The 26,708-nt window shown below is 32.2% G+C and overlaps 1 protein-coding gene across 2 annotated transcripts; it reads left to right on the top strand.

Annotated features, from left to right (window-relative positions):
- The first annotated feature begins 2,154 nt into the window (after positions 1-2,154).
- LOC129295758 (uncharacterized) lies at positions 2,155-6,127 on the top strand. Of its 2 annotated transcripts, XM_054934318.1 has the most exons (3): positions 2,155-2,286; positions 2,778-2,901; positions 4,468-6,123. In XM_054934318.1, exon 3 carries the CDS (start codon positions 4,699-4,701, stop codon positions 5,854-5,856), a length of 1,158 nt encoding a protein of 385 aa, XP_054790293.1. In that variant the 5' UTR covers positions 2,155-2,286; positions 2,778-2,901; positions 4,468-4,698; the 3' UTR covers positions 5,857-6,123. The 2 variants fall into 2 exon arrangements, with proteins under 2 accessions (XP_054790293.1, XP_054790292.1); XM_054934317.1 differs by lacking the exons at positions 2,155-2,286; positions 2,778-2,901 and having other exon boundaries at positions 3,730-5,001; positions 5,110-6,127.
- The last annotated feature ends 20,581 nt before the right edge of the window (positions 6,128-26,708 follow it).

Raw genomic sequence — 26,708 nt, 5'->3', positions numbered from 1 at the left:
TTAAATAGGCTCAAATTTGAACAGTCTCGACTCCTTAAAAAGTCCAAATAACTAAACTTGGCCTGAATTCTTTTGAGTTTCGGGTGGCTCGAATACCCAACTTTTATTTTTTTAAAATTATTTTTTTGTTAAAATTTTTACTTTAAAATTAATTATTATATTTTTAAAAATATATAATATATTTTTTTAATACTTAAATGATGTATAGGATTCAAATATATGATATTTTAGTATAAAATGACCTAAAATTTTAAAAATTAATTAATATTTATTACATTTTATATATTTTGTAAAAATAAAAAAATTTTATTCGGGTATTCGGATTAATTCGAATAGGCTCAAACATAAAAATATTGTATTTTTTCAAGTTTGGTCCTAATTTTTTTTTAAGCAGATTTCGGTTAACACATTAAATTCAACCTGAATTACCGACTCTGTTTATTATTTACTTGGCTTAGATAGTAAACGTATGCTTTTACAGTTGCATAATCATCGACCAAGCCGGAGACATCCTTTTAGACTGACTGTTCTTTTTTCTTTTTTTTTTAATGCATTTAGAGCGATTTTTCTGTTTATATTATTTTAATGAATTTGATCATTCAAGTTGGAGACAAAAGATAAAGATGGTGGTGGAATCAGTTAAAAAAGAGGATTGAGGGACCACAGCAGCAGATTAGGAAGGGCATGAGGACCCGAAAAAGTGGTCCAACGAGGATGTTGTGGTCCTCTCATCTCGAGGCTTGTATATGGCTGGAAGTTGTTACTAACCTACCACGTGCCACAACAATATACTTCAAATAATTCCTCTCTTTCTCTTTTGCAAAAGGAGACTATCATTCAACATTCTTGTGTGTTTAGTTAGGCATGCCCCTTCTCATTTATCGCATTAAACTCTTTGGAAAGATGAAATTACCACTAAATTCTTCCAGTGAATTGGTCTAAAAATTAGTTAATCTCTTTCCATGATTTGCAATCCTCAACACAACAAATTTCCAAGTAATATTTATTATTTATAAAGGAAAAACTTGTCAAATTAATTATTGTTTAGAAATCATTTTCTTTCATATACTATCGAACTCAAGTTTTAAAAGTCACAAATGAAAGTACGAGAGGAGCAAATCATTGACATTGAAGGTAGTAATATATGTGACAAGCTTCTTTTATAGATGGGTGAATTTTCAAGAGTAGTCATTACTATTTACCTATATGCACACACTCATGGGTTGGTGGTGGTGGACCACTTGGGATTCTGTGTCCACCTTCAGGCATCAATCCAACCTGTTCACAGTTCAAACAATGCACCCCCTCTGGTCTTTTGCCCCTACAACAAAGTAATCTGAATCATCCAAATCTTCAGTGACATTCAACTAAATATGTAAACCCCCTATATCATTCGTATGAGATGTGAGAAATGACTTGTTATTTTTAACTTGTTCATGGTACGGGTTGTTTTAAATTTTGTATTAAAAACCTGAGTTTTGTGCCTTAGGAATGTGTACCTTATTTATTACTTGTAAATATTATAATTTCTTATATAAAAATATATTTCATAGTATGATTCATTTTAATTATATATTTTAAATAAGCAGTGCATTACATGGGTTATTTAAAATAAATCATACTATTTTCTGTTTATAAATAATATGATTCGTTGTATTTTTTAATATTATAAATAAAAAGTGAGTACATTTTAAATAAGCCGTTGGAACTTGGAAGCATCGGGCCTTGCCTTGGTTTCGTGGAACACACTAAGGGCAATGCTGAGGTGGCTCACAGTTGGGACAAGAGTGACAAGACGATCCCAAGAGGCCAAGACAATGACTTGCAAAATTACCCGCGGTCCCACACTGGCTCTGAGTCGTCTTGTTCATCACTCTCTTCTCCCTCGACAAACTGGCACTTGGAAATTTGAACAGACAGAAGAGAGTGAGACCGAAGGAAAAGATGGAAACAACAAAAGTGGGTTTGAAGAGAGAAGGCAAGAGGCAACAACAAGCAGCAGGATTCATAATACAGAACCTGAAACGTGGGGCTGCTTTGCTGGGAAAAGCATCTTCTAGTACTCCACCACCCTCCTGGAGACTCGAGGCTTCGTCTCACCATCATGGCACTGTCGAAACTCCTGTTCGTGAATTCCTCCATTTTCCCACTTCCAAGGTTTCTGCCAGAAACCTCTGTGCTTGCCTCTGGCGGATTCTGCCCCACCAAGAGGCCCCACTTGCTGCTGTAACCAATGTTTACACAACACCTTGCCGCCGCCGCCGCCGCGATAAATCGTTTGAGCAGGTTTATTCTCGATCGTCTTCTATTACGCTTGTTCTCAAATAATGTCTTATTTGTTTCCTTGCATTGTTAAGGACCAATGGCTAGCCCCCTCATATCCCTCTTCTTCTTGTTGATATATACTTACCTGCACTGTTCTTGTTGGCATTCGGTTCACCACCTCTTGATCTCTCTTGACAATCTGGAGTAATTTTCGTTGATATATAGTAATTTATACCTTTCTGGTACTTCAAGCGAATTATCTCTTACAAAATTTTTCTGCTTAACCCCGTGCTGTTGTTGACTCTGGTTTCAACACCTCTTGATCTCTTTTGATATTTAGGAGTATTTTAGCCGTTGATCTAGAATTCTTCTCACTGCTTGCATTAGTTTTCTGTCACAGCGATAATAATTCTAGTGGAATTGAATGAGTTAGAAAATTTTCTCTCCAGCGATTTTTCATGCATTTTCTGATTTCTGTCAAAACCTGATTCTTACCCTGTACCTCATTGCAGCCGGCATCTGCAAGTAACTTGAAAAAACAGTTGCTGCATCACTTGCTCAGCACCATAGATCTGTTGAACAAATTGCCACGCTATACAGCCTCTATCCTCTTCGAATCACGGTAACTTGGCTGAGGTAAAGCTTGCTTTTGAATCTTTAGCAGTTCTATGTTGCTTTGCCCTACTTTAGATATGTACTCTCTCCACTCTTTATTATAAGTTACTTTCAATTATCTTAACAAAAGTTAATTTTTTAATAGTATAAAAAAGTGTGAGATACTTTTATTTTTATCTTTATCTTTAAATAATAATACAACTACATTAAATACCTTCATACTAATCAATAAAGGATAAAATTGGAAAAATGAATTAATTATTACAATATGCCCTATATTTTAAATCAAAAATTACATCTAAAAGGTGTCGAGAGTGTATATTTAATACTTTATTTTGTTTAGCTCAAAGTGTGATATACTTAGATGATGGACTTTGTAATGAGTTTTACATTGGGAAATCTCACAAGTTGTGTAACGTTTATAAGTCAAAGGACTATCTCACCTAACAGATTAGTCTTTTGAGCTCTCTCTTTAAGCTTATAATCATTATATCGGTGCTTTCATTAAGATGCTTTTTCCTTACAAAAAGGGCTACCCACGGATAGATATGGGAAACAGGCAGGTCTGGCCCTTATGGGCTCGACTCTTAAGGGCTCAAGCCCTTATGCCCAATTTCCAAACAATGGCTAGTTTTTAAAACTTGACCTTTATTTAAAGAGCTTATAGTCAAATCTGTAAGCCCATTTTATTTTTAAAAAAAAAATTAATAAAATAAATAAATACAAATCCAAATATAGAATCTTGATCAAGTTTTAAAATGAAGGTAAAAATCTTCAATTCAAATCAACCTTATCAAATCTAATAAATACAAAACTTGTATATACAAGTACAATATTAATCAAAACCAAGGAACAAACTTTCCAAAGTAATTATGTTTAATAAATTAGTAAAAATTCTGCGAACATTGTATTAAAATAAATGTTAAAAGAACCAATATCAATTTTTTTGATAGCATAATACTTGAGCCAACATTGATCTTTTGGGGAATAAGGTCTGGAAAGCTACCCAAACTCAAGCCTTTTTTTTTTTTCAGAACCTATTAGGGCTGAGCCCCAAAGCTAGATTTCCTTAAAAACTTTAATTTTTTAAGCCCGAATTCTTATTTAAATAGAATTTCTAAGCTTAACTCTTATTCCCGACTCTATCCATGGAAGGTCCTGACTAACAAGAGGCTAAGTGAAGTGTAGTATACTAAAGCCACCATAGACGTTAGCTCTTGACGGAGTGGCATTGTAACAAATCCTACATCGGGTTGGGGAGACTCACAAATTGAGTGTAGTTTATAAATTCAAGTATTTCTTCCACTCAACATACTAGTATTTTGAGATGAGTTTCTTTTTTGAGCTCGTGCTCCTTACAAACTTCTACTAAAAATACATTTAGCAATCTCTCCTCTGTTTCACGGGAGACAAATAAATCACTTCATTGATTGTTTTCAATTATTTGTTGAAACTGAATCGCCTTTCACCATTGACCCATCATTTTTAATGCATCTTATAATACATTTGTATATAGGAGAGTTTAAGTGCTATTTTACCCATTATAGCTGGTTCAAACCAAGAATGATGCTTTTCATCTTAAAACAGACGGCAAGATGCAATTGTGAGGTAACACCCACAAGTTCCTTGGACGTCAAAGGTAGGATCCGAGAATCAAGTTGTTGTAACTTTAAAACATCCAGAGGGTTGCTAAAAGTACTTAACCGTATCCAGAGCATCAAAGAACAACATGCATCAAATATATCTGTTGTGAATGACCTGAAAGTGGAACTAGATCTTTCTCGTGCACAGATCAAAGAATTAAAACGAGAGAAGCAAATGAATATTTGGCAAATAAAGAGCTTAACGAAGCAAACGGCAGAGAAGAAGTTTGTCAGGAGGAACAATGCAAATGACAGACTTAAAATCGCAGTTCAATCAGTCGAGGAAGAGCTAGAAGGTGAGACGAGATCAAGGAGGCATTCCGAAAGCCTGCATTGTAGGCTGGCTCTGGAGCTTTCTGAAGTGAAGTCCTTGTTTTATGGTTCTTTGAGAGCGCTTGAAAGGGAGAGGAAAGCTCGGATCTTGCTTGAGAATTTGTGTGACGAGTTTGCAATAGGAATAAAAGACTACAAACAAGAGGTACGCTCTCTAAAGCATAAGTCTGAGAAGAGTGATGATGTAGGTGTAGATAACCTTGATAGGTTACTAGTTGATATTTCAGAAGCTTGGCTTGATGAGCGTATGCAGATGAAGGAAGCCAAATCTGGTGATGATCTCGTGGAGATAAATTCAGTTGTTGACAAGTTAGGTTTTGACATTGAAACATTTCTTAGAGCAAAGGGATCCGTTAATCTGAGAAAATATGGTAACTCCTACCCAGAGGAGCTCGTCAGAGAAGTTTATCCCTGTCAGTATTATTCATTGGATTCATTTCCCCTAAAGGATCAATCTATCGGTGCACCTGTAAATGTGCATGACGATGATAATGCTAAAAATTTTGGATCAGCTTCGGGTGAAGGATATGGCAACATCAGGTCCATAGATCAAGAAAAGAAAGGAGGCCAAATTTCAACGAGAAAGCAAGTTCAAACAAAACAAATCAAATCAAGCTTATCTCATGATGAAAATCAGCGTAGGTTTGTAGAGAGGAATTCAAGTGACAGAACATCTTTAATCAATGAGACTGAGGTATCAACTGTTTGGGAGGAACCAGCACAAGTTGCACAAGAAAGTGATGGGCCCTTGATCAGGAGATTGAACTCGAGTGACAGAAAAAGTTTCTTGCCTACAGGAGGTGAAAATATTTGCAGGGGAGCTCATTGTGTTCATTCTGTAGTTAGAAGCAACGTTAGTCCTGTGAAACGACAGAGGAAATTACAATTTTCTAAGGTGATGGGCCAATCACAAGAAGGCACATTGATGGCAAAACTACTTGAAGCAAGGTCAGATGTACGGAAGTCTGGTTCTGAGGCAAGCACAAGCTGTTTGGGATGAACCAGAGAAGCTTCTGCTTAGAAAACTGGAATCGGTATGGGTTTCATGCTATGTATTTCATGAACAGGGATAGTAAATATCACTCTACTTTCTAAAGTTGTGACCTTTTTTTCCCCCTTCCCTCTGTGCATTAGAATCTTGCTGTTTAGTTGGCTAGACATGCATGCATGAAGGTCCAACAGAGTGGTGTCAATTCTACATGAAAGATATATATTTTGACGCTACGACCAATTTGCCATGGGAAATCGATTTAAAATTTTTGCGCTCACATTCAGTGAGGGGTGAGCGATTCACATGGAGATTCAGTCTCTATAAGATATATGAGTAAATTAACCCTACAAAAATGCCATACATATAAGCATAAAAGAATCCATCTTGATGAAAAATTTCCAATATATATATAACATGAGTTTCATGTTTTGCACAAGTCTTGCTTCATAACTTATGATTCGTGCAGCTTCATATGAATTTTATATTATATGTATGAGTATATCTATGATTTTGTATGACTGGGTTCGTTCATCTATCCAAGTTTTACGACTCATTTTTCTATAGATGCTAGAAATATTACAAGCCTAAGTTAAAAAAATCATTCTAAAGCTGCTGTCGTCATCCATCGTGGAAGTAACTAGGTGATTGGTCTTCCCGCGATTTCAAAATAAATTATACATATGTATGAATATAACACCACATTTTAATGCAAAATCTTGAAGCATTGAGTTTGCGGATTTTTTTATCACTTAGATACCTCTTCTACAACACAAGTATTCTATTTGATGGGGAACTTTATTTTCATACCAGGTCAATTCAACTTACACTTGACATATCAGTAGTGTTTAATTTGATCCTACATGTGGTATATGCAACCTACATGTGATTTCTTTAAAAAAAAAAAAAAAACAAGATGGAGCATCGTACTGAAAGTAATTATATTGGAAAATTGTCATTTACGTTCCTATAGTTACAATTTTATTTCTTCCATGTTACAGATTGCTCTGAAAGAAAATAATTCCCATTTTGGTACACACAAAAGTAATAGGATATAATAAAAAAGTGTCATTTAAGTTGTCTTTGAATAAAAAAATAGGAAGTTATCATTAGGTAAGGAAATGATAATTTATGCAAGCTGAGCTTATTTAGATTAAATTTAAATTACCCTAACCTCATGGGCATTTGAACTTATTTGGACTAGCCTAAATACTTAAATTGTTAAATATTTTATTTTTAGCCAACTTCAATTTTTATCTTGAAAAATTAAAATATTTCAAAAGCAGCATAACATTTCAACATACCTTTTTTATTATCATTATTAAAATGAGATCAATTATTGAAAGAGTCAAAATAAAAGTATATGAATTAACCTCTTGTATTTACTTTTTCTATATCCCAAAGAACAAACCATTATTAGAACATTAAAACATCATTTAAGAGTGCAAAATGTATGAATTGAGAGTTTGGGAGGGGTTTGACAATTATAAGTGAAAGCTGAAGTAAATGTTAATTTCATTTTTTTAGTAATTAAAAAAATCAAGTATTTAAGCTAAGTTTATTCAGATTTGGGGCTTGGCTTAAATTTCTTCAAAAATATTTGGACTAACCCATCAAACTTAGCTCAAATTATTAACTTTAATTACGTAATAATAAATAGAATATGATAGATGTTTTATGTTCTAAATATTGTGAAATTGAGTGGTTTTTCATTTTCATAAAAAAGTGATATTTTAGAAAGTATTCTCTTTATTCCAAATTATAAGAGAACTTTGGAGTAATCTCATCGTCCTAACATATAAGATAAATTTAAGAAAATAGAGTTCAATAAAGATATTTTTCCAATATTATTCTTCAAGTGAAGAGAAAATCTAAATGATATTGTAACATAATGATATGATTAAATAGATATGTGGGGACATTTTATTTGTTTTTTGTAGAGGGAAGGGTCAATTTTTGAATGAAAATAATAGACAGATGATCAATTTAAATATTACGAGTTTTATGGCTATACAAGAAGAAGAATAACGATATATGTACACCCACTTAGAGGAATGAGAGTGAAAGTGGTATATGAGGACATGGTTCTGGGGGGGGGGGGGGAAGGTAAGAATGATAGGCAGGGAGCAAAAGCGAGAACCCAAGGACAAAAAATTAGGTGAACGAACGCAACCGTAAGAGGTGGTTATGTTTGATTTGATAAACTAAAGAACGTTTATTAACAATATGATAGAGATGGAGCAAAAATGTTGTGTGTATGATTACATATATAAAGGGAACAACTTAATTACTTATATATGTATATATATAAGTAACCGATGATGATGACATTTTATTAGGAAGTGAGGTATATATATGTATTAAATAAATGAAAAGGTTGGGGCCCGGAAGAGGTAAGCACAAGCAGTGACAAAATGAGGAGATCATGCTCCCATTATAGCACCCTTTAAAAAAAGGATCTTTCATGATGATCATCCATTTGGTGCTCCACTATGCAAAGCATTCATATAGAGTCGGTCGCAATCACTTACCTCAACTTTCATTTTTCGGCTTGGTTTAAATTTTGATTATTTTCAGGAACCTATTCGTTACCACTGTATTTCAACATACACCTTTAGATGCATGATATATATGGATTGCAGTTATTGTGGAAACCAATTCATTATTATTGTTATGTTTAATTCCATTAATTGGGACTTGTTTTTTGATTTAGACATAATCCATTATTTGGATGATCTCAATTCAAATCAAAGTTTTTTATTACAATTCTTTTAAAATTTTAAATACATATAATTTACCTTTATTATTTCTAATTTTAACTGTCATCTTTTAATATTATCCAAACACATGACAAGTCATACTAGTAGGACAGCTCATTCTTATTATTTAGTATGAATTTTTATGCTACCAAAAAAAGGATTTTAAAATATATGGATTTTAAAAATTATATTTTAAATTTTAATTTTGATTCCAAATCAATCTATCCTAACACCACCTAATGTTAACAATTTTATTTTATTTTGTTCACAATGTGAGAGTTACAATCAAGGCTTCAAGTGCATCTTTGCTCCTTAATCATTCGCTTAGGAGCAGAGCCCGTAATTTGGATGAGTCAAGCTTTTTCATATTAAGTTTAAAGTATCTTATTTCATTAAAAAAGTTTATATAGTTAAATCCAACCTTAACACCTTTGGACTTCAGGTTTATTAGGGCCGGCCCAAATACCCAAAATTTTTAAAAAATATTTTTCTCTATTTTTAAATCAATTTTAATTTTTAAATAACTTTATTAAGTATAAAATATTATTTTGAATTTAAAAAATAAAAAATAACTTATCAATTTTATACTTACCTAACTCCATTGCTATTTTGTTATATTATATATAATTTAGTAATGAATTTTTTTATTCATAAATTAATGTCTTAGTTGTTTAAATATTTCTTATATCATGATTATATATAAATATTTATATATTTAAGTAAGATCAAGTTAACTTCAATTTAATCATTGTTGGATCACTACATTAAAATCATTACCCCAATTAATTCAAAGTTTTTAAGAACTTTTGAATAAACTGTACTTTTTATTTTTAAGATATAAGAAAAATAGTCATCATATATTATGTAAAATAAAATAATTTAATTATGAGTAAAATATTATTTTTTGAAATTATTTTTTTATTTAAGTTTTTTATATTGTTTAACTCCTATATATAAGGGGTATTTATCTTAGTTTATTTTTAATTTTTAACCAAGTTTGGTGTGGACGATAATCAAATGATTATTTAAGAATATTATTCTATTTATTATGTTTATCTAGTAGAGTTGAGAATTCATACATGCCCAACATTTATTTTTAAAATTATTTTTAATTTAATTTTTTATTTTAAAATTAATTATCTTATTTTACAAAACAATATAAAATATATTTTTTAGATACTCAAGTCTCAAATGATATATAATACTTAAAATTATTTTTAAAAAATAAGTGAGTCTTAAAATATAAAAATTAATATTAAAATATATTTTAAATATTATTTTGAGATATTTTATTGATTAAAAATAATAAAAATATGAAAATATAAATATTTTTAATTTTTTTTTAAAAATACATATACTAATACACTCAAATATATGATATTTTAGTATAAAATGACATAAAACTTAAGAAATTAATTAATTTTTTTATATTTTATTTATTTATTTTAAAAAATATTATTTTTATTTGAGTATTTGAGCTTGGCACAAACTCGATCAGGCTTGACCCAAAATTTCTCGGGCCTATTCAGGCTCCAACCATTAAAAAATGATATTTTTTCAGGCTCCGGCTCTTAATTTTTCAAGTAGGTTCTTGTTGTCCTATTGGGCTTGGCTCAAATTACTGGCTCTAAATCTTTTGCCTCCTCAATTACAACAAATTATTGACATGTTTTAACTACTTATATACAACACTTTATTATAGTCATTAATTTTAGTGAATGACAAAATTGAAAAATCTCACATTTTTTTCTTCACAAATTTAGAGCCTGCTTGGTATGATGGCATTGACAATTATAAAAATGGAATTGAAGATGAAAATCAAATTTTATAAGCTAGTTTGGTATTTTTCATCTCTTGTTTTTTATCTTTCATTCTTTCATTTTTTTTTTCTTTTTCTTTTTCTTCTTTTTGGGTCCTGATCGAATGGCTCACAAAATCATATTAAATTTCTTATATTAAGTATGTTTAAGGATAATATACTCTATCAAAATAGTTTAAATCATTTGATTATATACTTCCTAAACTTATATAGTTGTATGTAATCTATTTTCTAATATTAATTAGATTTGAAACTTTTTTTATGTTATAATAATACCAAGGTCTATGATCGACAAATTAAATCCATTGAGCCCTTGTCCTAGGCGGTTCGATGTGTGTGTGTGTGTATGATTTATATTGTTATGAAATTGTTACAGAAATAAATTTCTAAACCTCATTCATTTCAAATTTCAGCTCCATATATATTTTCATTTCCATCAAAATATTTTACATTGCATCAATCTGCAATAAAATTAGTTTATTTTATCCTATATAATTAAGGCAGATGGAATAATCTCCTGGTCTTTCTGTGCCTTGTGAATGAAGAAAGCTTTCATGAAGGAATTAGCTTCATGCATCCAATTAACTATTAACTAGATTCGCATTAATCGAGGCTTAAATGTAACTTTAATATATAGCATGATATTCTTACAAGGGAAAAAAATCGTGGGGTATAACCGACTTTGGGAAAGTGAAGATGTTCACAGGAGAGAAGGATGGTATATATATTGATCCACAGAATATTCTGTTTTTGACATGGAAAACAAATGGCAAAATAAATAAAGCGAAAAAGAAAGAACCAAACAAGTCTTTAAAAGACCAAACATTTGCATTCCCTTGCGAGGATGGCAGACAAATTGCATCCAAAATGATTCCGACATTTATTTAGAAATAGTTAATTAATTACCCGTCCAATCGTGGAGGGAAAGCAATTATGCGTTGATTGGTCTGGGCGTAAAAAGCTGACCCCGAAGCAATTCCACGAAATAATAAAGAGAGAAAAAGCCAATCCAGCATCATGGGAGAGGAATAATCGACTGCATATACTTGTGATCATACACTAAACCGACACGCAATTGGGAAATCAAAAAGAAGAGAAATTAATTAAAGAACAAAATCCTCATCCACGATGCCACATTCAATTAGATTAATTGGCATCAATTCAACACCATAATAATTCGAGATTTTCTAATTAATATCTGGGATCCTTCATGGTTGAATGCGGCCCAGATCATCGATCACAAAGCTTCTGAGCCTATAAAAACCCAATGATCATGAGAAGCCATATAGAGTCAAATTAATTCTAGGGTTTTGATGAGCCCTAGTTGGGGAGCTTCCTTGCGCTCCAAGTCTGAAAGGAGGCAGATGGGCAGACCTTAGCTGCTAGTTCATGGATACCTATGGCTTTTCGCAGATGGGGCAAAGCGAAGGTCAAGGGTTTGCATGAAGTGGGAGATAGGGTTGCCTTCATCCTTTTTGTCATTGGAGTGAAGGGAGCTCCGCAACAGGGATCTTTTGAATAAATGTCAAGGACAATTAGCCTCTTTCATTAGATTTAACCCCTGTTCGTCCATCAAGCTCTATCTTGTCGGCTCCATTGTGAGCAAATGTATGTAATTTTAGTTTGATTAGACAAAACTGACCCCTTCATTCGGCTTTTTCAGGGTATGCTTTTTTTAAAAAAAAAATGATATCGATGCTTTTCCCACTCCCATGTTGGCTTAATACACCACCCTTGTTCTTCTCTATATATCTCTCTCTTATATTTATATGTTTCACAGTTTGTCAGTATTTTCTTAATATTTTCTTGTTTGAAGAAAGTTAAGGGTGCATCATAAGGAGAAACAGGCTAGGTCGGGAACAACGTTGGATTAATCTTGATCACATCCCAAAGTGTTGGGGGGGGGGTGTTCACGTGTTGTATTGAAATCATTCAAATCAAACTTTTCTGAACTGACCCTGATCGATAAAAATTTTCTATACTTCTATCTAATCTCATCTTCTCATCTTTTTGTTTGTTTTTCTCTCTTTAGGCATAAGGAATTGATAGTATTATGATGGTATTCTAATAAGGAGATTATGGGCACGCCAAATGTGACAATCTGGAATTCTCATTAATCAATCATAGATGAAAAGCAGAATTTAGTATAGAAGGAGGGATTAATTGCTATGTGAAATTGTCCCTTTTTATTACATTTGTATCACATTCTTGCCAAAATAATGACAGATGATGTTGATGATATTAGAGTTCTTTGTACATTTTCCTTGATGCTTCTATTCTCTTTGCTTCCACAAAATGTAATAAATAAAAGGGAAGACATGAATTCTGATATCCTAACGTTTTTGTCAACTCATCAATCATCATGCATGCTTATTATCAAACATTATCACCACATATGTGATACATCATTATTATGTCGGTGACATGTCATCGTTACCAACCTTAACTAAAGTTGACTATAATTTTAAGGATTTTATTCCTTAATGAGAAACTTTCGATATAAATTGACCAAAATTTGGGGGACCAAAATTAAATCTATGCTTTTTCATGAACTTTTTGATTATATAACTTTTTCCCTGAGTGATCCTGGGGGAGGGTTGTTATTGTAGTACACTAGGTCGGAGCATAGGCGAAGCTAGTTGTGATTCTAAAGGCTATCCCAATAGTTAATTATTACTAAAATATGCTTTTAATTATAATAGTAATTGATTTTTAAAATGGCTCTGTTGTGATCCAAAAAAATTAAACAGTAATTGATTTGTTGAAAAAAATCGTAATTGGTCCATGATGTTTCTTACAATATACGATTATTTCTATTGTATAATTCAAAAACCTTTAGATTTTTAATTTAAAAATAAAGGGCAAAAGAGTAAAAACACTCACAATTATTTCAATTGGCATGGAAACCGAAAGATGACATGGCTAATCCTTGTAGATTGAAAATTGCTTAGTCACATAGTCTCCAGACTCCATTGTTTTATGTCAATGGATTCTGCAGATAATGAGACTAGAAGATTTGCCCAGATCTCTTAATTAAATTTGGGAGTAATAAGACTAAAATTTTTCAAAACAAATAAATTTTTCCAACCTAATTCCACTAGATCAAAACATAATTTGTTGTTGCAAGAGATTACAGATAAGTAACTCCTCCGGGAGAAAAAAAAAATCCAATCACGAAAATTAGAACAAAAGATTCACACAGCTTTATCTCTAACAAATCCTCGATTTTCTGGTAGACAGACAGAATCATCAAAATCCACAAAGATTTGACCGAAAGAAACCACCAAATCTAACGAAACCCTCAAGAAATTTTCAAATATTCAAAATCTGGGTGAAATATTTGCCATTAAAAGCTCTTAATAGTCCTGCAAGAGGCTTTGGTGCATAAGCCTTGCCATATAATCCTTGTACGAAGCATATGGAGATTCCAAAGGAATACGAGTTGTAGCGGGCGGCGCCATTGAAGGAGATCCGAGAGAGACGAGTTGTAATGGAAGAATAGGTTCTATAGGTTTGAAGAGGAGAGTAGGAAGGCGAGTGTTGGGCTTGAAGAGGAGAAGATTGGAGAAAGAGAGTGGCTGAGGGACGACATGGTGTGGGAAGAAAAGCAGATCCATGGCTGGGCGGTTATTGGAGAAGGGATTGCTGCCGTCTTGTTCTACTTCTTCCTCTTCCCTTGTTCTGCCATTGGATTTCTTCTTCTTCTCTCGTCGAGCAGCAATGTTGCCCATATGCACTCCGTTGCCCTTTCTGCTTCTTCCCTCTCCGATGGTAGCAGCAGCATCAAATGAGGTGGAAAGAGGTGGCAACGTGGCAGATGGATAAAAGCCACCTGGCATGAATTGTGAGGCAAATTAACAGACCTTGTCATTTCAAAAATTTGTCATTTTTTACCAACTAAAATAACATTACGGGGGCGCGCACAGTACATTTCCTTATTTTAGAACACTTGATACTTCTGGCGGACAATTTTATAAGCATTTTTATCACTTCATCCAAAAATAAAATACTCCTCCTATCCTAAATGTAGGAGCTATTAGTTTAAGAATTCTCTTTGGTCCTCAATGTAAGCTGTTAATTAACTTTGTCCTCTAAATTTATAATTTTTTAAAGTATTCCTATTAATTGCACATATTAAAGGACCAGGTTTCCATCATTCAGATTTGAGAGCAGTAAATGCATGTGGTTAAAGGGAATATTTTGAGAAAATCAGCATAGATTTTTTACAAATAATTAATTTAGTTAATTAACTTTCTTAACCTCTATGCGTTAGTTATCTTAACTCTTACATTTAGGACACCTTAGAGTGAGGGGTATCCAAATACAACCCTTTATTTTGAAAAAAAAAAAATTACAAGTGAGGTGTGTAAATTGTGTAACTTTGCACCTTTTACTTTTTATATTTTGCACCCTCTAGATTACATAAAAAATATTTGGGCTCAAAAGCTAATTAATTAAATATTATATAATATTTTGATTACTTCAAGATAAAATATGAAGAGCATATTTATATAAAATATCATATTAACTTATTCAATATAATTTCAAAAAAAAATATATGATCACTCTACTTATGAATTTTAGTCATAGAGTAATCATTTTTTAATTATTAAATTATTATTTTAAAAAATTATTTATTTTTAAATTAAATTGTCTTGCACTCGTGATTCCACCATTGGCTACATGCAACATTGCTTATGATTCACTTTGCTTTTTTTTTTTTTTTCTCCTTTTCAAATGGCATGCCCTTTAAATTATCCCCCAAAGTGATAAAACATGCATGGAGTTCAATATAAGTTAAATATATCAAATCATAATAACACTATATTATTCACAAGCTAAATTAGTCAAATCGATCGGCTTTCTACGAAATTTATTTGACAGTAGATGGATAATATATAAGAGATTAATAGATATTTGTCCTAGCTAGTTTTGATTTAACAAGAAAAGAAAGGAAAAGGGGAATTTGCTTTTAATTTAGGATCAAAATGTATTTTTTCCTATACTTTTTTTAAGGAACATTAGGCATCCTGTATTACTAAGTGAGACATTTGTAATGCCCCTTATGACATTACAGTACAACATACAATTTTAATACATTTACACCTATGTTTAAAATTGAAAACCATAAAGGATTGGATTTCATATAAAACTTTTTAGAAAACCTTTACATTGTTTAAAATTCTCCTATATGTCCAGCAAAAGCATATAGATTGCATACACAGTTCACAAAGAGAAAACAGGTCAGACCATTGAAATTAAGTAAATTGAGCTATGTGCCACGACATATGGTACAGAATCAAAAGTTCACATTCTATGACATGCACCACGGTGCGCGTATCATATTTTGCTATCAAATAGCACTTTTGATATGAACTTTTGACATGCGTTGTTTTTTGCATATAGTGTCTGATTAGGGTGATTCAAAACTAACATAAAGCTTATTTTAAAATCTAACTAATGACACTGGTTTCATTAAAATTTGATATTTCACTTGAAAATTTGACACTTGGATGCAAAATGATCATTTTAAGTCACTTTCACTCACTCAAGCATCTTAAATTCAAACCACATGTCATTAGCCACTTTTAAGGCCCTGACCACATCTAACGAAACATTTAACATCTAACTAAGGATTCATATCATCAATATCACACATATATAAAAGTTTGGCCACGAAGTTGCCCTCAAACACACACACTTGGGCAAAATCACATATCCACACACATTTATGTATGCTTAGAGAAACTCCACACATTTTCATGTCAAAACATACACACATGTACTTGACACCATATCTTAGCCCTCGTTTACAAAAACTACCACACATCACACAAATACACACATCAAGGCTAAGTTACACACTTAAACACATAAATGCATATGAAATCCTACGATAACTTATACATACATGTATAAATATATCAATCATAACATATCAAATATAATAATTTAGTTCATTTCACCAAGTTTAACGGGCTATTAGTAGGTCCACTACTCTCAGCCCGATTCTTTCCCTTTGCTACCCGGAATGTCATAATTTGTAAAAATAGTAACCATGAGTGAGATAAATATCTCAGTAATCAAGATAACTCATATATGAATATTAATAGGAATAACTTTAAACAAATAAATAAAACGATTACAACACTTTCACAAATATTATTTTTGCATGTGTACATGTGTGTGTGTAAACTTATAACAATTTCTGTAAAATCAATCATACACTCATATGATCATCTATCCACCAAACTTTCATGCTCCCCGATTAAACCTATAAGCTTTATAGGATCAACCATATACTCGTTGATCCAAGCACATGTTCAATGATAGAAACACTTGACCAAAGGTATTACGTCTCACTTTAGGACTATGAGTTTTCTCTTTTCACACACACAATAAGAGTATTATTGACTACTAACCATATCCTAATAGGTAATAGGGAGTTGCTAGACTGCCCAAATGTCTCATGGTAATAGTTTCAAATATATTGCTACACTAGATGTCCCATAGTGCCAACCTGACCATATGAATTTTGTTTTCATTCACATCTCTATATACTTAGGCTGAACTCCTACCCCCTAATAATTATGCCATACTTCTCAATTCCTTATTACACACACTTCTATACAATATTTTACTTTAAGGAACTATTTTTAAAAATTGTTTCATTTTATAATCCAATGCTTTTGATGCTAAAAACACACTAAAACATGCAATTTTCAAACATAATATAAGTACAATCATAAATCATATTGGCATTTACTTATAAATAGTAAACTCCTTAATAAACATAACAAGTTATTTAGTTGCCTTAACCCTTCTATACTTAGAAAGGTTAAATGTAGTGCTATCCAAATCCTTAACCTTCTTTTTGCTAACCAATCATACCAATTATGCCAATCTCAAAAGTTAGCACTATAAGTCAATTATCGAATTGACTAAAAGTACTAATTGTCATAGTTAAGCATCCAAACACTTTCATCTAACCCTCCAAAATTCTTATCACCCTATTAAATCCTCTCACCACTTCTATTAGCCATAACACACTTTTTACAAAACTTACCCAACAAGTGACAGGTCAAAAGTATCTCTTAAATGGCCATAAATATTTGCCTAGCAAAACACACGCCCTCCTCCTCTCCTTCATGCTTCTTTTCACCTTTTTCCCTCTGTTCTGCACATGAAGCATATGCCTCGGGCTGTAGCACGGTGAAAAAAACCTCATGTTGCTTGCACGCTTTACCCTAAACTGTCATTCTTTCACTCAATCTCATCTACTGAACAACTAAAGAAGTCAAAACATCAACTTGCCATCCAAAGTCTAGACTATATAATTACTCCACTAAATTACTAATTTATCCTTTTAATTAGTAATTAATTTCCTAGATTAAAATTTTAGGATATTACAACATTTTTCCCATTAAAACCATTTTCATAAAGAACAAAACCCACCCTCTATGAGTTAGTCGTGAACTCAGACGTTATCTGATGATATGGTAGTGGCAGGTGGGATCTAACCTCCTTGTTGACCCTCCTAAATAGATCATTTTCATTAATTGAAGAAGTGCTGAATTTATAAGGACATGAAATCATTCATTGATGCTGATGAAAGTGACAAAAATAAGAACATGCAAGTTCCTTATCATAAGAAAAAGTAATCTAGAAGAAATTAATTAAGCTAAAATTGAATCACTAATCATCCTAACTAACATCTAATTTTACAATCAAAAGGAAATCCTCCAAATTGCAGTCCAAGATGTATCGAAAGTACTGAGTTCCTTAACCCAATAACCTATCAATTCATTATTAGCAACTTAACTTGCAAGATCAAAATCTCCGAAGGCACTGCATTTTTAGGCACTCTAAGGCCTAGAACTCCTGGACTAATGCATTGTTCATCTTCATCTTCAAGGGTTGAACACTCTTTCATGTGCTGCAACAAATATAATTACTAATTAAGATTTCTATTTTACTCTCAATTATGTATCATATCTTATTAATTCAACAAAACACATACACCATCAAGAGCTTCTTGGTCTATTATTGAGTTGAACTCCACAGTCCCTGTTTCTTTCATATAGCTTAGCTCTAGACCTAGTGTTAGGTACTCTACACGCTAGTAATAATATCTCAAACCTTTTCATGAAGGGTGATGAAGCTCCCGAAGAAGCAAGCTACTCGATAGTCACGTTTGCTGCTGTCCCTATCCTACTCATTATGCAAACCCCCCTTTGCCTCTGTCGGGTGAAGTAGGAGACACTCTCGAACTTGTCACAGCCATCAGCCACCTCCATCATATTGGTTTAGAGCACGTTTATGTTGTCACATGTGATAATGATAGGTAGCTTTTGCTTGTTCTGAAGCCAGCAAGTCTTCCTTAGGGTCTTCTCATGATCTTAGCATTGCTAAAGCCTACCACTATTGCCATCTCCTTGCCCTCATTGCTCTTGCTTTCTTCTCAATCCCTTTTATAAGCAAGGTAGAGACCGTCATTGCTTTTGCTTTGCTCGTCTTCTAGTTTTGATAGAGAGAGTGAAATTGATAATATGGATGAATCCCTTGTATGAAATAAAGAGGAAGAGAATAGGGATGCGCTAGAGGAGTGTCAACAAAGGGTAGATTCACATGTCATAGCCACATCATCAAATAACATATGAGTTCATGGCTAACTCTCGGAGGGGAATTTTGCACTTTGAGAAAATATTTAGGGAAAAAATGACTTACTTATCAGTAAAGGGTGTGTAACACTTCTTGAAAAAAGTATAGAAAAAAAATACACTTTAACCCTTTAATTTAAAATGGTACTCCCTCTCATCTTTATTATAAGGCATTTCTAACTACCTCACCGATATTAAGGAGGAATGATTAAGTTATTAACTTCCTCTAAAAATAAAATAAACTTCCAACTTTACCCATACTTAAATGAAAAAAAATTAATTTCATATTACATTATCTCTTACAGTTAGTGATTTTAAATAAGAGTAATATTAGAGAAATGTAATTAATAACCCATCAAGTAGTGCTTTATATTAAAGATTAAATAATTTTCTTACAAGGCATCTTATAATATGAGCATAAGGGAGTAATTGATTAAAATGAGATGGACCCACTAAGAGAATATTTTTCTTTTCTACAATCTCACCAATATGACGAATAATATAATGTTCTTTGTTCTTACTAGCTGGCTGGAAGATTCAAGATGGGGCTACTGTTAATGCAATATGTTCTCTCTCTCTCTCTCTCTCTCTCTCTCTCTCTCTCTCTCTCTCTCATTGGATCATGAGGGAAGCTTTGGATTAATCCAAGAAGAAAATTGGTTTATGCACACAAATCTTAGAATACGTGTGTTGAAACTTGGAAGTTTGTCTAAAATAAATTGAAGTTGTGCAACTAAACATTTAGTTTAAGGACACGATGTCAAATTAATATATATATATATATATATACATATATTGCTTCTACTGTTCTACTTTACAATAATTTTTTTTCCAAAAACAAATCTTTACGAATGTATAATTATGAATACTCTCGTGCCTGTAGAGCATTCAAAGTAACCCTGACAAGTTTACTCCACCCCTAATGACCATGTCTTGAAAAGAATATTCAGTAATTTTATATAGTGAGAAAAAAGGATATTCCTTTTTTGCGGTGCAGACTGGAACAAATTCCTACCTGTGCTAATTTGTTTTACGAACATTTTCAAATCCGAGGCAATCCAATAGTTCAATGTTTCTTTTTTATAATAAATTAAAGTAGCTTTATTCGTTTTTGTTATTATTTTTTTCCCTTACACAGACTGATGAGCTGATTCCTTTACAAGTTTCATTCAAATCAAATGCTATGGCCACGCGTAACAGCGACCTTGATCATGATATGTAAATTCTTTTATATATTTAAAAAATTAATTAAAATAAGAAGATATTCATATATAATTATTAGGTGAAGAGTGACTCCACAGATACGATGGGAGAGAATAAATAAGAGTAGTGAAAAAATATTACTGCTTAACATAAAATTTCAAGATTCAAATTTATGAGTTCTTTTTATTTATTATATAATTATATTATTAAGCTTAATTTTACCCGATTCATATTTGAATAACCTAACACCCTCACAAACTAAACATAAAAGTAATATGATATATGCTTTGGCCAATCCTGTGCATCAAGATTCTGCCTTGAATGATGATATTTATTCGATCCTTGAAATACATATCCAGCAGAACCCCCATGCATGGGCCTATAAATATGAACTCAAGGTGGATGTTATAGCATCACAACAAGTGATCACTAAAAACTTGTATATATGTTGCTCTCAAAGATAGATATAGTTTGAGTAATAGTGATTATATTGATTCAGAGGTAGTAAAACGGGGAAGAAGGGGCTCCCTGCACTCCAAGTCAGAAGGGAGGGGTGGGCAGAGACCTTGGCTGCTATTTCATGGATACCCTTTTGGCTTCCCACTCCATGTCTCTCTCTGTGAAGCTCAAAGGGTTTGCATGACGTGGCAGATAGGGTTGCCCTCTTCCTTTTTGCTATTGGAGTGAAGGGAGCTCCTCGCGCCCCTTCTTTTTCATTAACTCTGATCATCCTCTATATCATCCGTTTCATGTATATCTGAATTATAACTCACAATGTCTCAGTTACTCTTGCAGATCATCAAGGACATTTTGTTTCAGTACACTGTTTTAATAACTTGGGCTTTTATCTGGTTTCATGTTTCAGGTTCATGCTATACTCTCTGAGAAGAATGAATTACGTACGCTGGACTGGCCTTCGAGTTATGAAGCAAGATGTTGATGAAAACTTATCCGTGTCTTAAGTCCCATGACCATACGACGTGTGTTTTAAATCACTCTTATTTCGTTTTCCTTTTAATTATATTATATGAAGATAAGGCTGCTTAATTTAACAACAATTTCAATATATGGTTGCATGCAGAAGCTTCTCATTATTTGTAACTTGGAGTGGCGCAGAGAGATTTCACTGAAATTACCAGACAATGTTTGATACTGTTGAATTTTCTCAACATATTTTGAGCTAGTTTGTAAGAACACTAAACTGAAATAGATTCATTTTTGCAACGCGTTATTCTTTATGTTTTCCTTAAGGTTCTCTCAACAATTCCATTGTACGGTTAAATGGAAAAAATTATACGGAAGGCTTTCTCATTTGACATCTAACATATAACTCGAGTGTGGGTCAGAATGCAGCAAATTATTCTGAGAGGGAAAAAAAAAAAAAGATCATCAGAACATAAAATTTGGCGAGACTTCTTCATTATAGACCAGTCCAGGCATCCCATGATGCAAGAAAGCATTTATTAACGTGACATCTTAATTAAATGGTTCAGAGAGAATTATTTTTGATTGGACTAACTAGTTTGGTTTCGGACAAACAACTGAATGTGATGAATTTGATTAGAGCTATTCTCTTGTTTTTCTTCAAGGTTGTTAACTGACTTTTTTTCAAGCGATATTAAACTCACATAATTGTCTTATACATTAGCATACACATACACCCCCCCAACTTTTTAATTTTTTTATTTATAAAATATATGGGTTATCTATTTTTAACACTCCAAGTTGCTATATTACAGAGGCATGGAGACACTAGATGAAATTCTTATTTCAATTATATATGTATTCTTTTATGCATGTATAGTTCTCATTTTTAAAGAAATGATGCTTATGCTCTATAAAAATTATGAGAATTATTAACAAACTTTGTTGAGTATTGCAACAAAAATCTTAATATATATTGAATGCAATATACTTAATATCTATCATAAAATTACTTATTCAAATATTAAGAGATTATGATTAAGGTGTTCTTCTAAAAAAAGTTACTTGTTTTTGTGATAACCAAGTTATTGAAATTCATAACATTAATGGTTTTTACTCTTGTATAATTCAACCCCATAGACATAAAGATTCTATGATAGTTGAGCATCATGTTTGTGTTGATATATTTATTATTGTATCCTAAGGGTGCATTTTAAATCATTCAATGCTAAAAAAAAATGCATTTTTTACCAATTTAATGATATTTTATATTGAAAAGAAAATTGCTGAAAAATGTATCATGAACATGATAATTAATTATTTTTATGCCATTAAAAATTAAAGAGAAAATCTTAAAAAATGAAAGTACAAATTTATTTTAGTTATATATTTGCAATATATTGAATATGAATGAATACTTTGAAATATTTATATTATATTAGTGATATATATTGATTTAACTTTCTTTCAATTATTATTATATACATATATATAAATATATACTTTGTTATCTTGATCCCTGCTGACTAAAATATTTGGTTCCGCTCCTGAATAGATGCAAACCAACACAAGTTAACCAAGAGTGGTAGAGGACCAACGGTCTTTCCTAGTGCTTTCCTCAAGTTCTCTCCTGGTGTGTTAAAAATAATCAACGCTAACTTTTTTGGGGTTTATTTTTTTTGTAAAATATTTACTATTTTAATTAATCCGCACACTTTTATAATAACTAGGAGACAACTCACCAAGAGAGATTTTCCCATACTGGAAACTCTGATGATTTAAATAAATAGTTGGAAGTTTATATATGAATTCTTGTTTATATCAACTTAGTTGAAAATATAAAAATTTATCTTTTGCTATGAATATCTCAAAAGAGAATATATACATACATATACATACATACATACATACATATATGCTCCTTGTGCTTCACCAAAAAAGATTGATAAACTACATTTTGCTTAAAGCCGATCCCCTTACTATATTTTATATTCTATAAACTTTAAAGAACCCCACAAGAAGTTTAGCTAGGATTTCCCCCAAAGTTGGTGGCATATCCATCAAGCACTAGGATATTCCTTTCAATCCAAACAAATTCTCATATGGATGCTTTTCAAAGAGGTTAGTTTAAAAGATAAATTCATTTCCATCGACCAATTAAGTTGATGTTTTGGAGAAATACTTAAAAAAATTTAATGAATACTTACAAAATTACGTAGAGGCTGATTAAATTAAAATTTCTGTTTAAGGATTCAATTTTAACTTTTTAAATTATATATAATACAGGGAAAATTTTATACTTGAATGAAATTTTGAAAGAGATTTATTGAAAATATAATTTCTCCTACATTTTACAACCTAGACGATGAATTTTTTTTTTTAGAGGAGGGAGATTTGACCCTAATTGATAGCTTCCTACCAAGGATTGAGGAAAAGACTATGTATGATTAGGGAAGCACCAATGACCTTGTTTGGTACGCGGCACTAGTGAGGAGGGACAAGTATTGGAATTGATTAGTGTCATCTTTTTATGTTTGGTATGAAGTAATAGAGAATTTAATCCTAATCCCATCTACATAGGATTACCTAATACTACCACCCCCATGGTATTAACAAATCAATCCTAGGATTTATTTTTTTGTGACCAAACTACCCTCCCCATCAACCCTCTCGTCTCTCTCCCTCGACCCTCCACTCTGTCACTGTTTCTCTCAGCTAAGCTTATTCTACCATGGCTACCTCCTTTCGTCGATGCCGTCATCCTCAAAGAAACATCCTTCCCCTTCCCCTCTATCTTCCTACCACTAGTTGAAGTCGCCTCTCTTCTCCCTTAAATCTAGTTCAAGTTCGAGATGAATTGCTACGTCCACTCAAGATTGTCGTTCCCATGGTCATCGAACCCAAGTCCACGACTTGCTGCATTTGCTCCATCGTTCCAAGTCATCGATTACAATGTTTAATTTTGTTCTCATGGGTTTAGATTTTTTATTTGAGCTAATTCTCTTTTCTGGTCCATGGCTTTGATTTAATAAAGAAAAACAAGAGTGTGGGAGATCACTTGCGTCGCCTAAGCCTCACTAGTCTCACCGCAAGAACACACCATCTGCATATTTGATATAATTTATCCAAATTGTTCTGGTTCATGAGTTTGAATCCATAACTTTGATTTTCTTCTCATGGGATTTAATTTTTTATTTGAGCCGATTCTCTTTTCTGTGTTGAGCATGACAGTGATTGGAAGAAGATAAGGGCATTTAGGTCTTTTTTACTGATTTTTGTTTGATCTGAGGCTTTTTTTTTATTTCATGACATACCAAATACAATTTTAAAGCTTATTCCCACTACTATTTCTAAACCCATTCCCATTATTAATCCCATTTTTAGTCTCATGAAATTCAATACTTCATACCAAACAAAGGCCAATATGTCAATAAGATGCAAACAGCTATGTACAGGGGCATTGATTTTGACATTATTATTATATATCATATATCAATTATGAGTTAGTAAAAGTAAAAGCGGACATCAATTCACAATCCGCAATGAGGTCAGTGTAGCTTAATTAAAAGAATAATACTGTGCTTTCACCAATCCTTAAGCATTGAGATCCTATTTTTAGATATGCTGATTAATATATAGTCCAGATTTCAAATCAAGTGACTCTGACTTTATATGTTAATTAGTGTGCCTGTTCATACATGTGCACTCAAATTTTCAAGTTGTATATAATCACATCATATATATATATATAACATGAAAAAATTTTTTAAAAAAAAGTTAAGGTATAAATATACCTTTGATATTTTTAGTTTTTTACTCAGTGCGCATTATATTCTAAAATATTTTTTGACATAATTCCCTCTCAACATTTTTAAATTTGGTGTAATCTTGCCTTGCCAATAAGATTTGACCACATTGAATGTTAGTTTGATCTTGACTTGCCATGTTGGCAGCCACATAACATATTTTAATAATTAAAATTTTTTAAAAAAAAGAAAAACATCCAACTCAAATTTGAAAGAAATCAATCTTTTTTCTTCCTCTTCATTCATTCTTCTTCGTCTTGTTCTTGCAAACCAATAAGCCTCGAGTTCCATAGGCAATGAAAAGGGAAATCAATTGAGCAGCAGAAGAATTCTAAATCCACCATGATAGCATTTACATAAAAATTTCAGATCTACTATGTAACATCCTAGAAATTTAAGATTCAATTAAGTAAAGTAAAGAGGAGTAATTGAGTTAATTAATGTGGAGTATAGCTAGAGATATTTAACAAGTATGTTGGGTTGTGATTTCAACTCAAAGTGAAGTCGGGCTACCCAAACATCAAAAGATGAGAAAATATAAAGGGTATATATGTCTCTATGCCACATGCTGCGGCGTGCAGCATGTCCACCGTGGCACACACATGACAAATGAAGAAGGAAGGTCTCTTTATGCCATTCGCCGCAGCATGTGCTGCATGCGCCACTACGAGTGACCAAAATTTCTTATAAGTGACTTGCAAAAATATTGAAATCAAAAGAGGAAAAGGAGGAAGAAAATAAAAGTACATATTTTTCTCTACTAAGGCTCAAGAATTTGAATCTTTAAGGACATTTTGGAGCTTCTAATCACCTAAGGTAAGGTTCTTAAACCCTTTCCTCCCTTTATCTTCTATTTTAATGAGGATTAAAGTTAGGGTTTGAATTAGGATGATGATTTTCGATCCAGAAAGATTATAGGTCTAAACCCATTGACTTAAATAGAGTTAATGGAAGTTATTTAAGGTATATAAACCTAAGATTTATGAGTTTACAAGTTTTTGTAGTTGGGAGGACATTAATGCCTGAAAATTTAGAATAAATGGAGAAGTTAGAGTTTATTAGGAATATTAATGATGGTTTGAGAGTTTAATAAAGCTCTTGGGAGCTAAAGAGAGTTAATAAACCTAATGGATAGGCCTAAATGTGAAAAATAAAGGTATTGTATATTTTAGAAATAAAAATGTGAGAGTTGAAAATGTGTTTTTGATAATGTTAATTGAGTTTGAACTTAACTAAATGTAAATTAATCATTTAGGCATTTTCTTTAGCTTCAAAAGCAAGCTGTTAAGGGGTCAACCTTTAAGCTAATAAAGGTTTAAGATAATCGAAGGAACCCTATTTTAGATAGTTATTTGTTAATTGAGTTTTTAATGTGAAAATTGATTTATTTGAATGTGAGATTGAAATTGTAAATTTTGGATAGGGAAGTACAGCAAAAGATTAAAATTTTATAGTCCCTATTCTGATATGGACCAAACAAACTCGTTTAAATCAAGGTAGATAGAAGAGTTACCTTTTTAATTCTTTAAAGTTGACACACGTTTGGATCTCAAGAGTTGACAACCTAGATCTGCTCCCTCTGCCTATATCCATATGAACAGCTCTTTAACTCGAACAGCGTGCTAGCGCTCTCAGTGTCTGTTCTTCTTTGAACGTTAATTTTTTTTTCTATAGGGTGTTTCGTAGTTCTCAA

This window comes from Prosopis cineraria, unplaced genomic scaffold (genome assembly GCF_029017545.1).
Source record: "Prosopis cineraria cultivar Desert tree isolate PC_DT_omini unplaced genomic scaffold, ASM2901754v1 PC182, whole genome shotgun sequence".
Taxonomy (NCBI): Eukaryota; Viridiplantae; Streptophyta; class Magnoliopsida; order Fabales; family Fabaceae; genus Prosopis; species Prosopis cineraria.
The sequence above is the reverse complement of the archived record's forward strand: the minus strand, read 5'-3'. Positions and strand labels throughout refer to the sequence as shown.

Excerpts from the sequence above, each read along its gene's own strand:
- LOC129295758 (XM_054934317.1), top strand. The coding sequence starts at position 4,369 with ATGCATCTTATAATACATTTGTATATAGGAGAGTTTAAGTGCTATTTT. Across the intron at positions 5,002-5,109 it reads TAAAAGACTACAAACAAGAG|ATGAAGGAAGCCAAATCTGG; the intron begins GTACGCTCTCTA and ends GAGCGTATGCAG.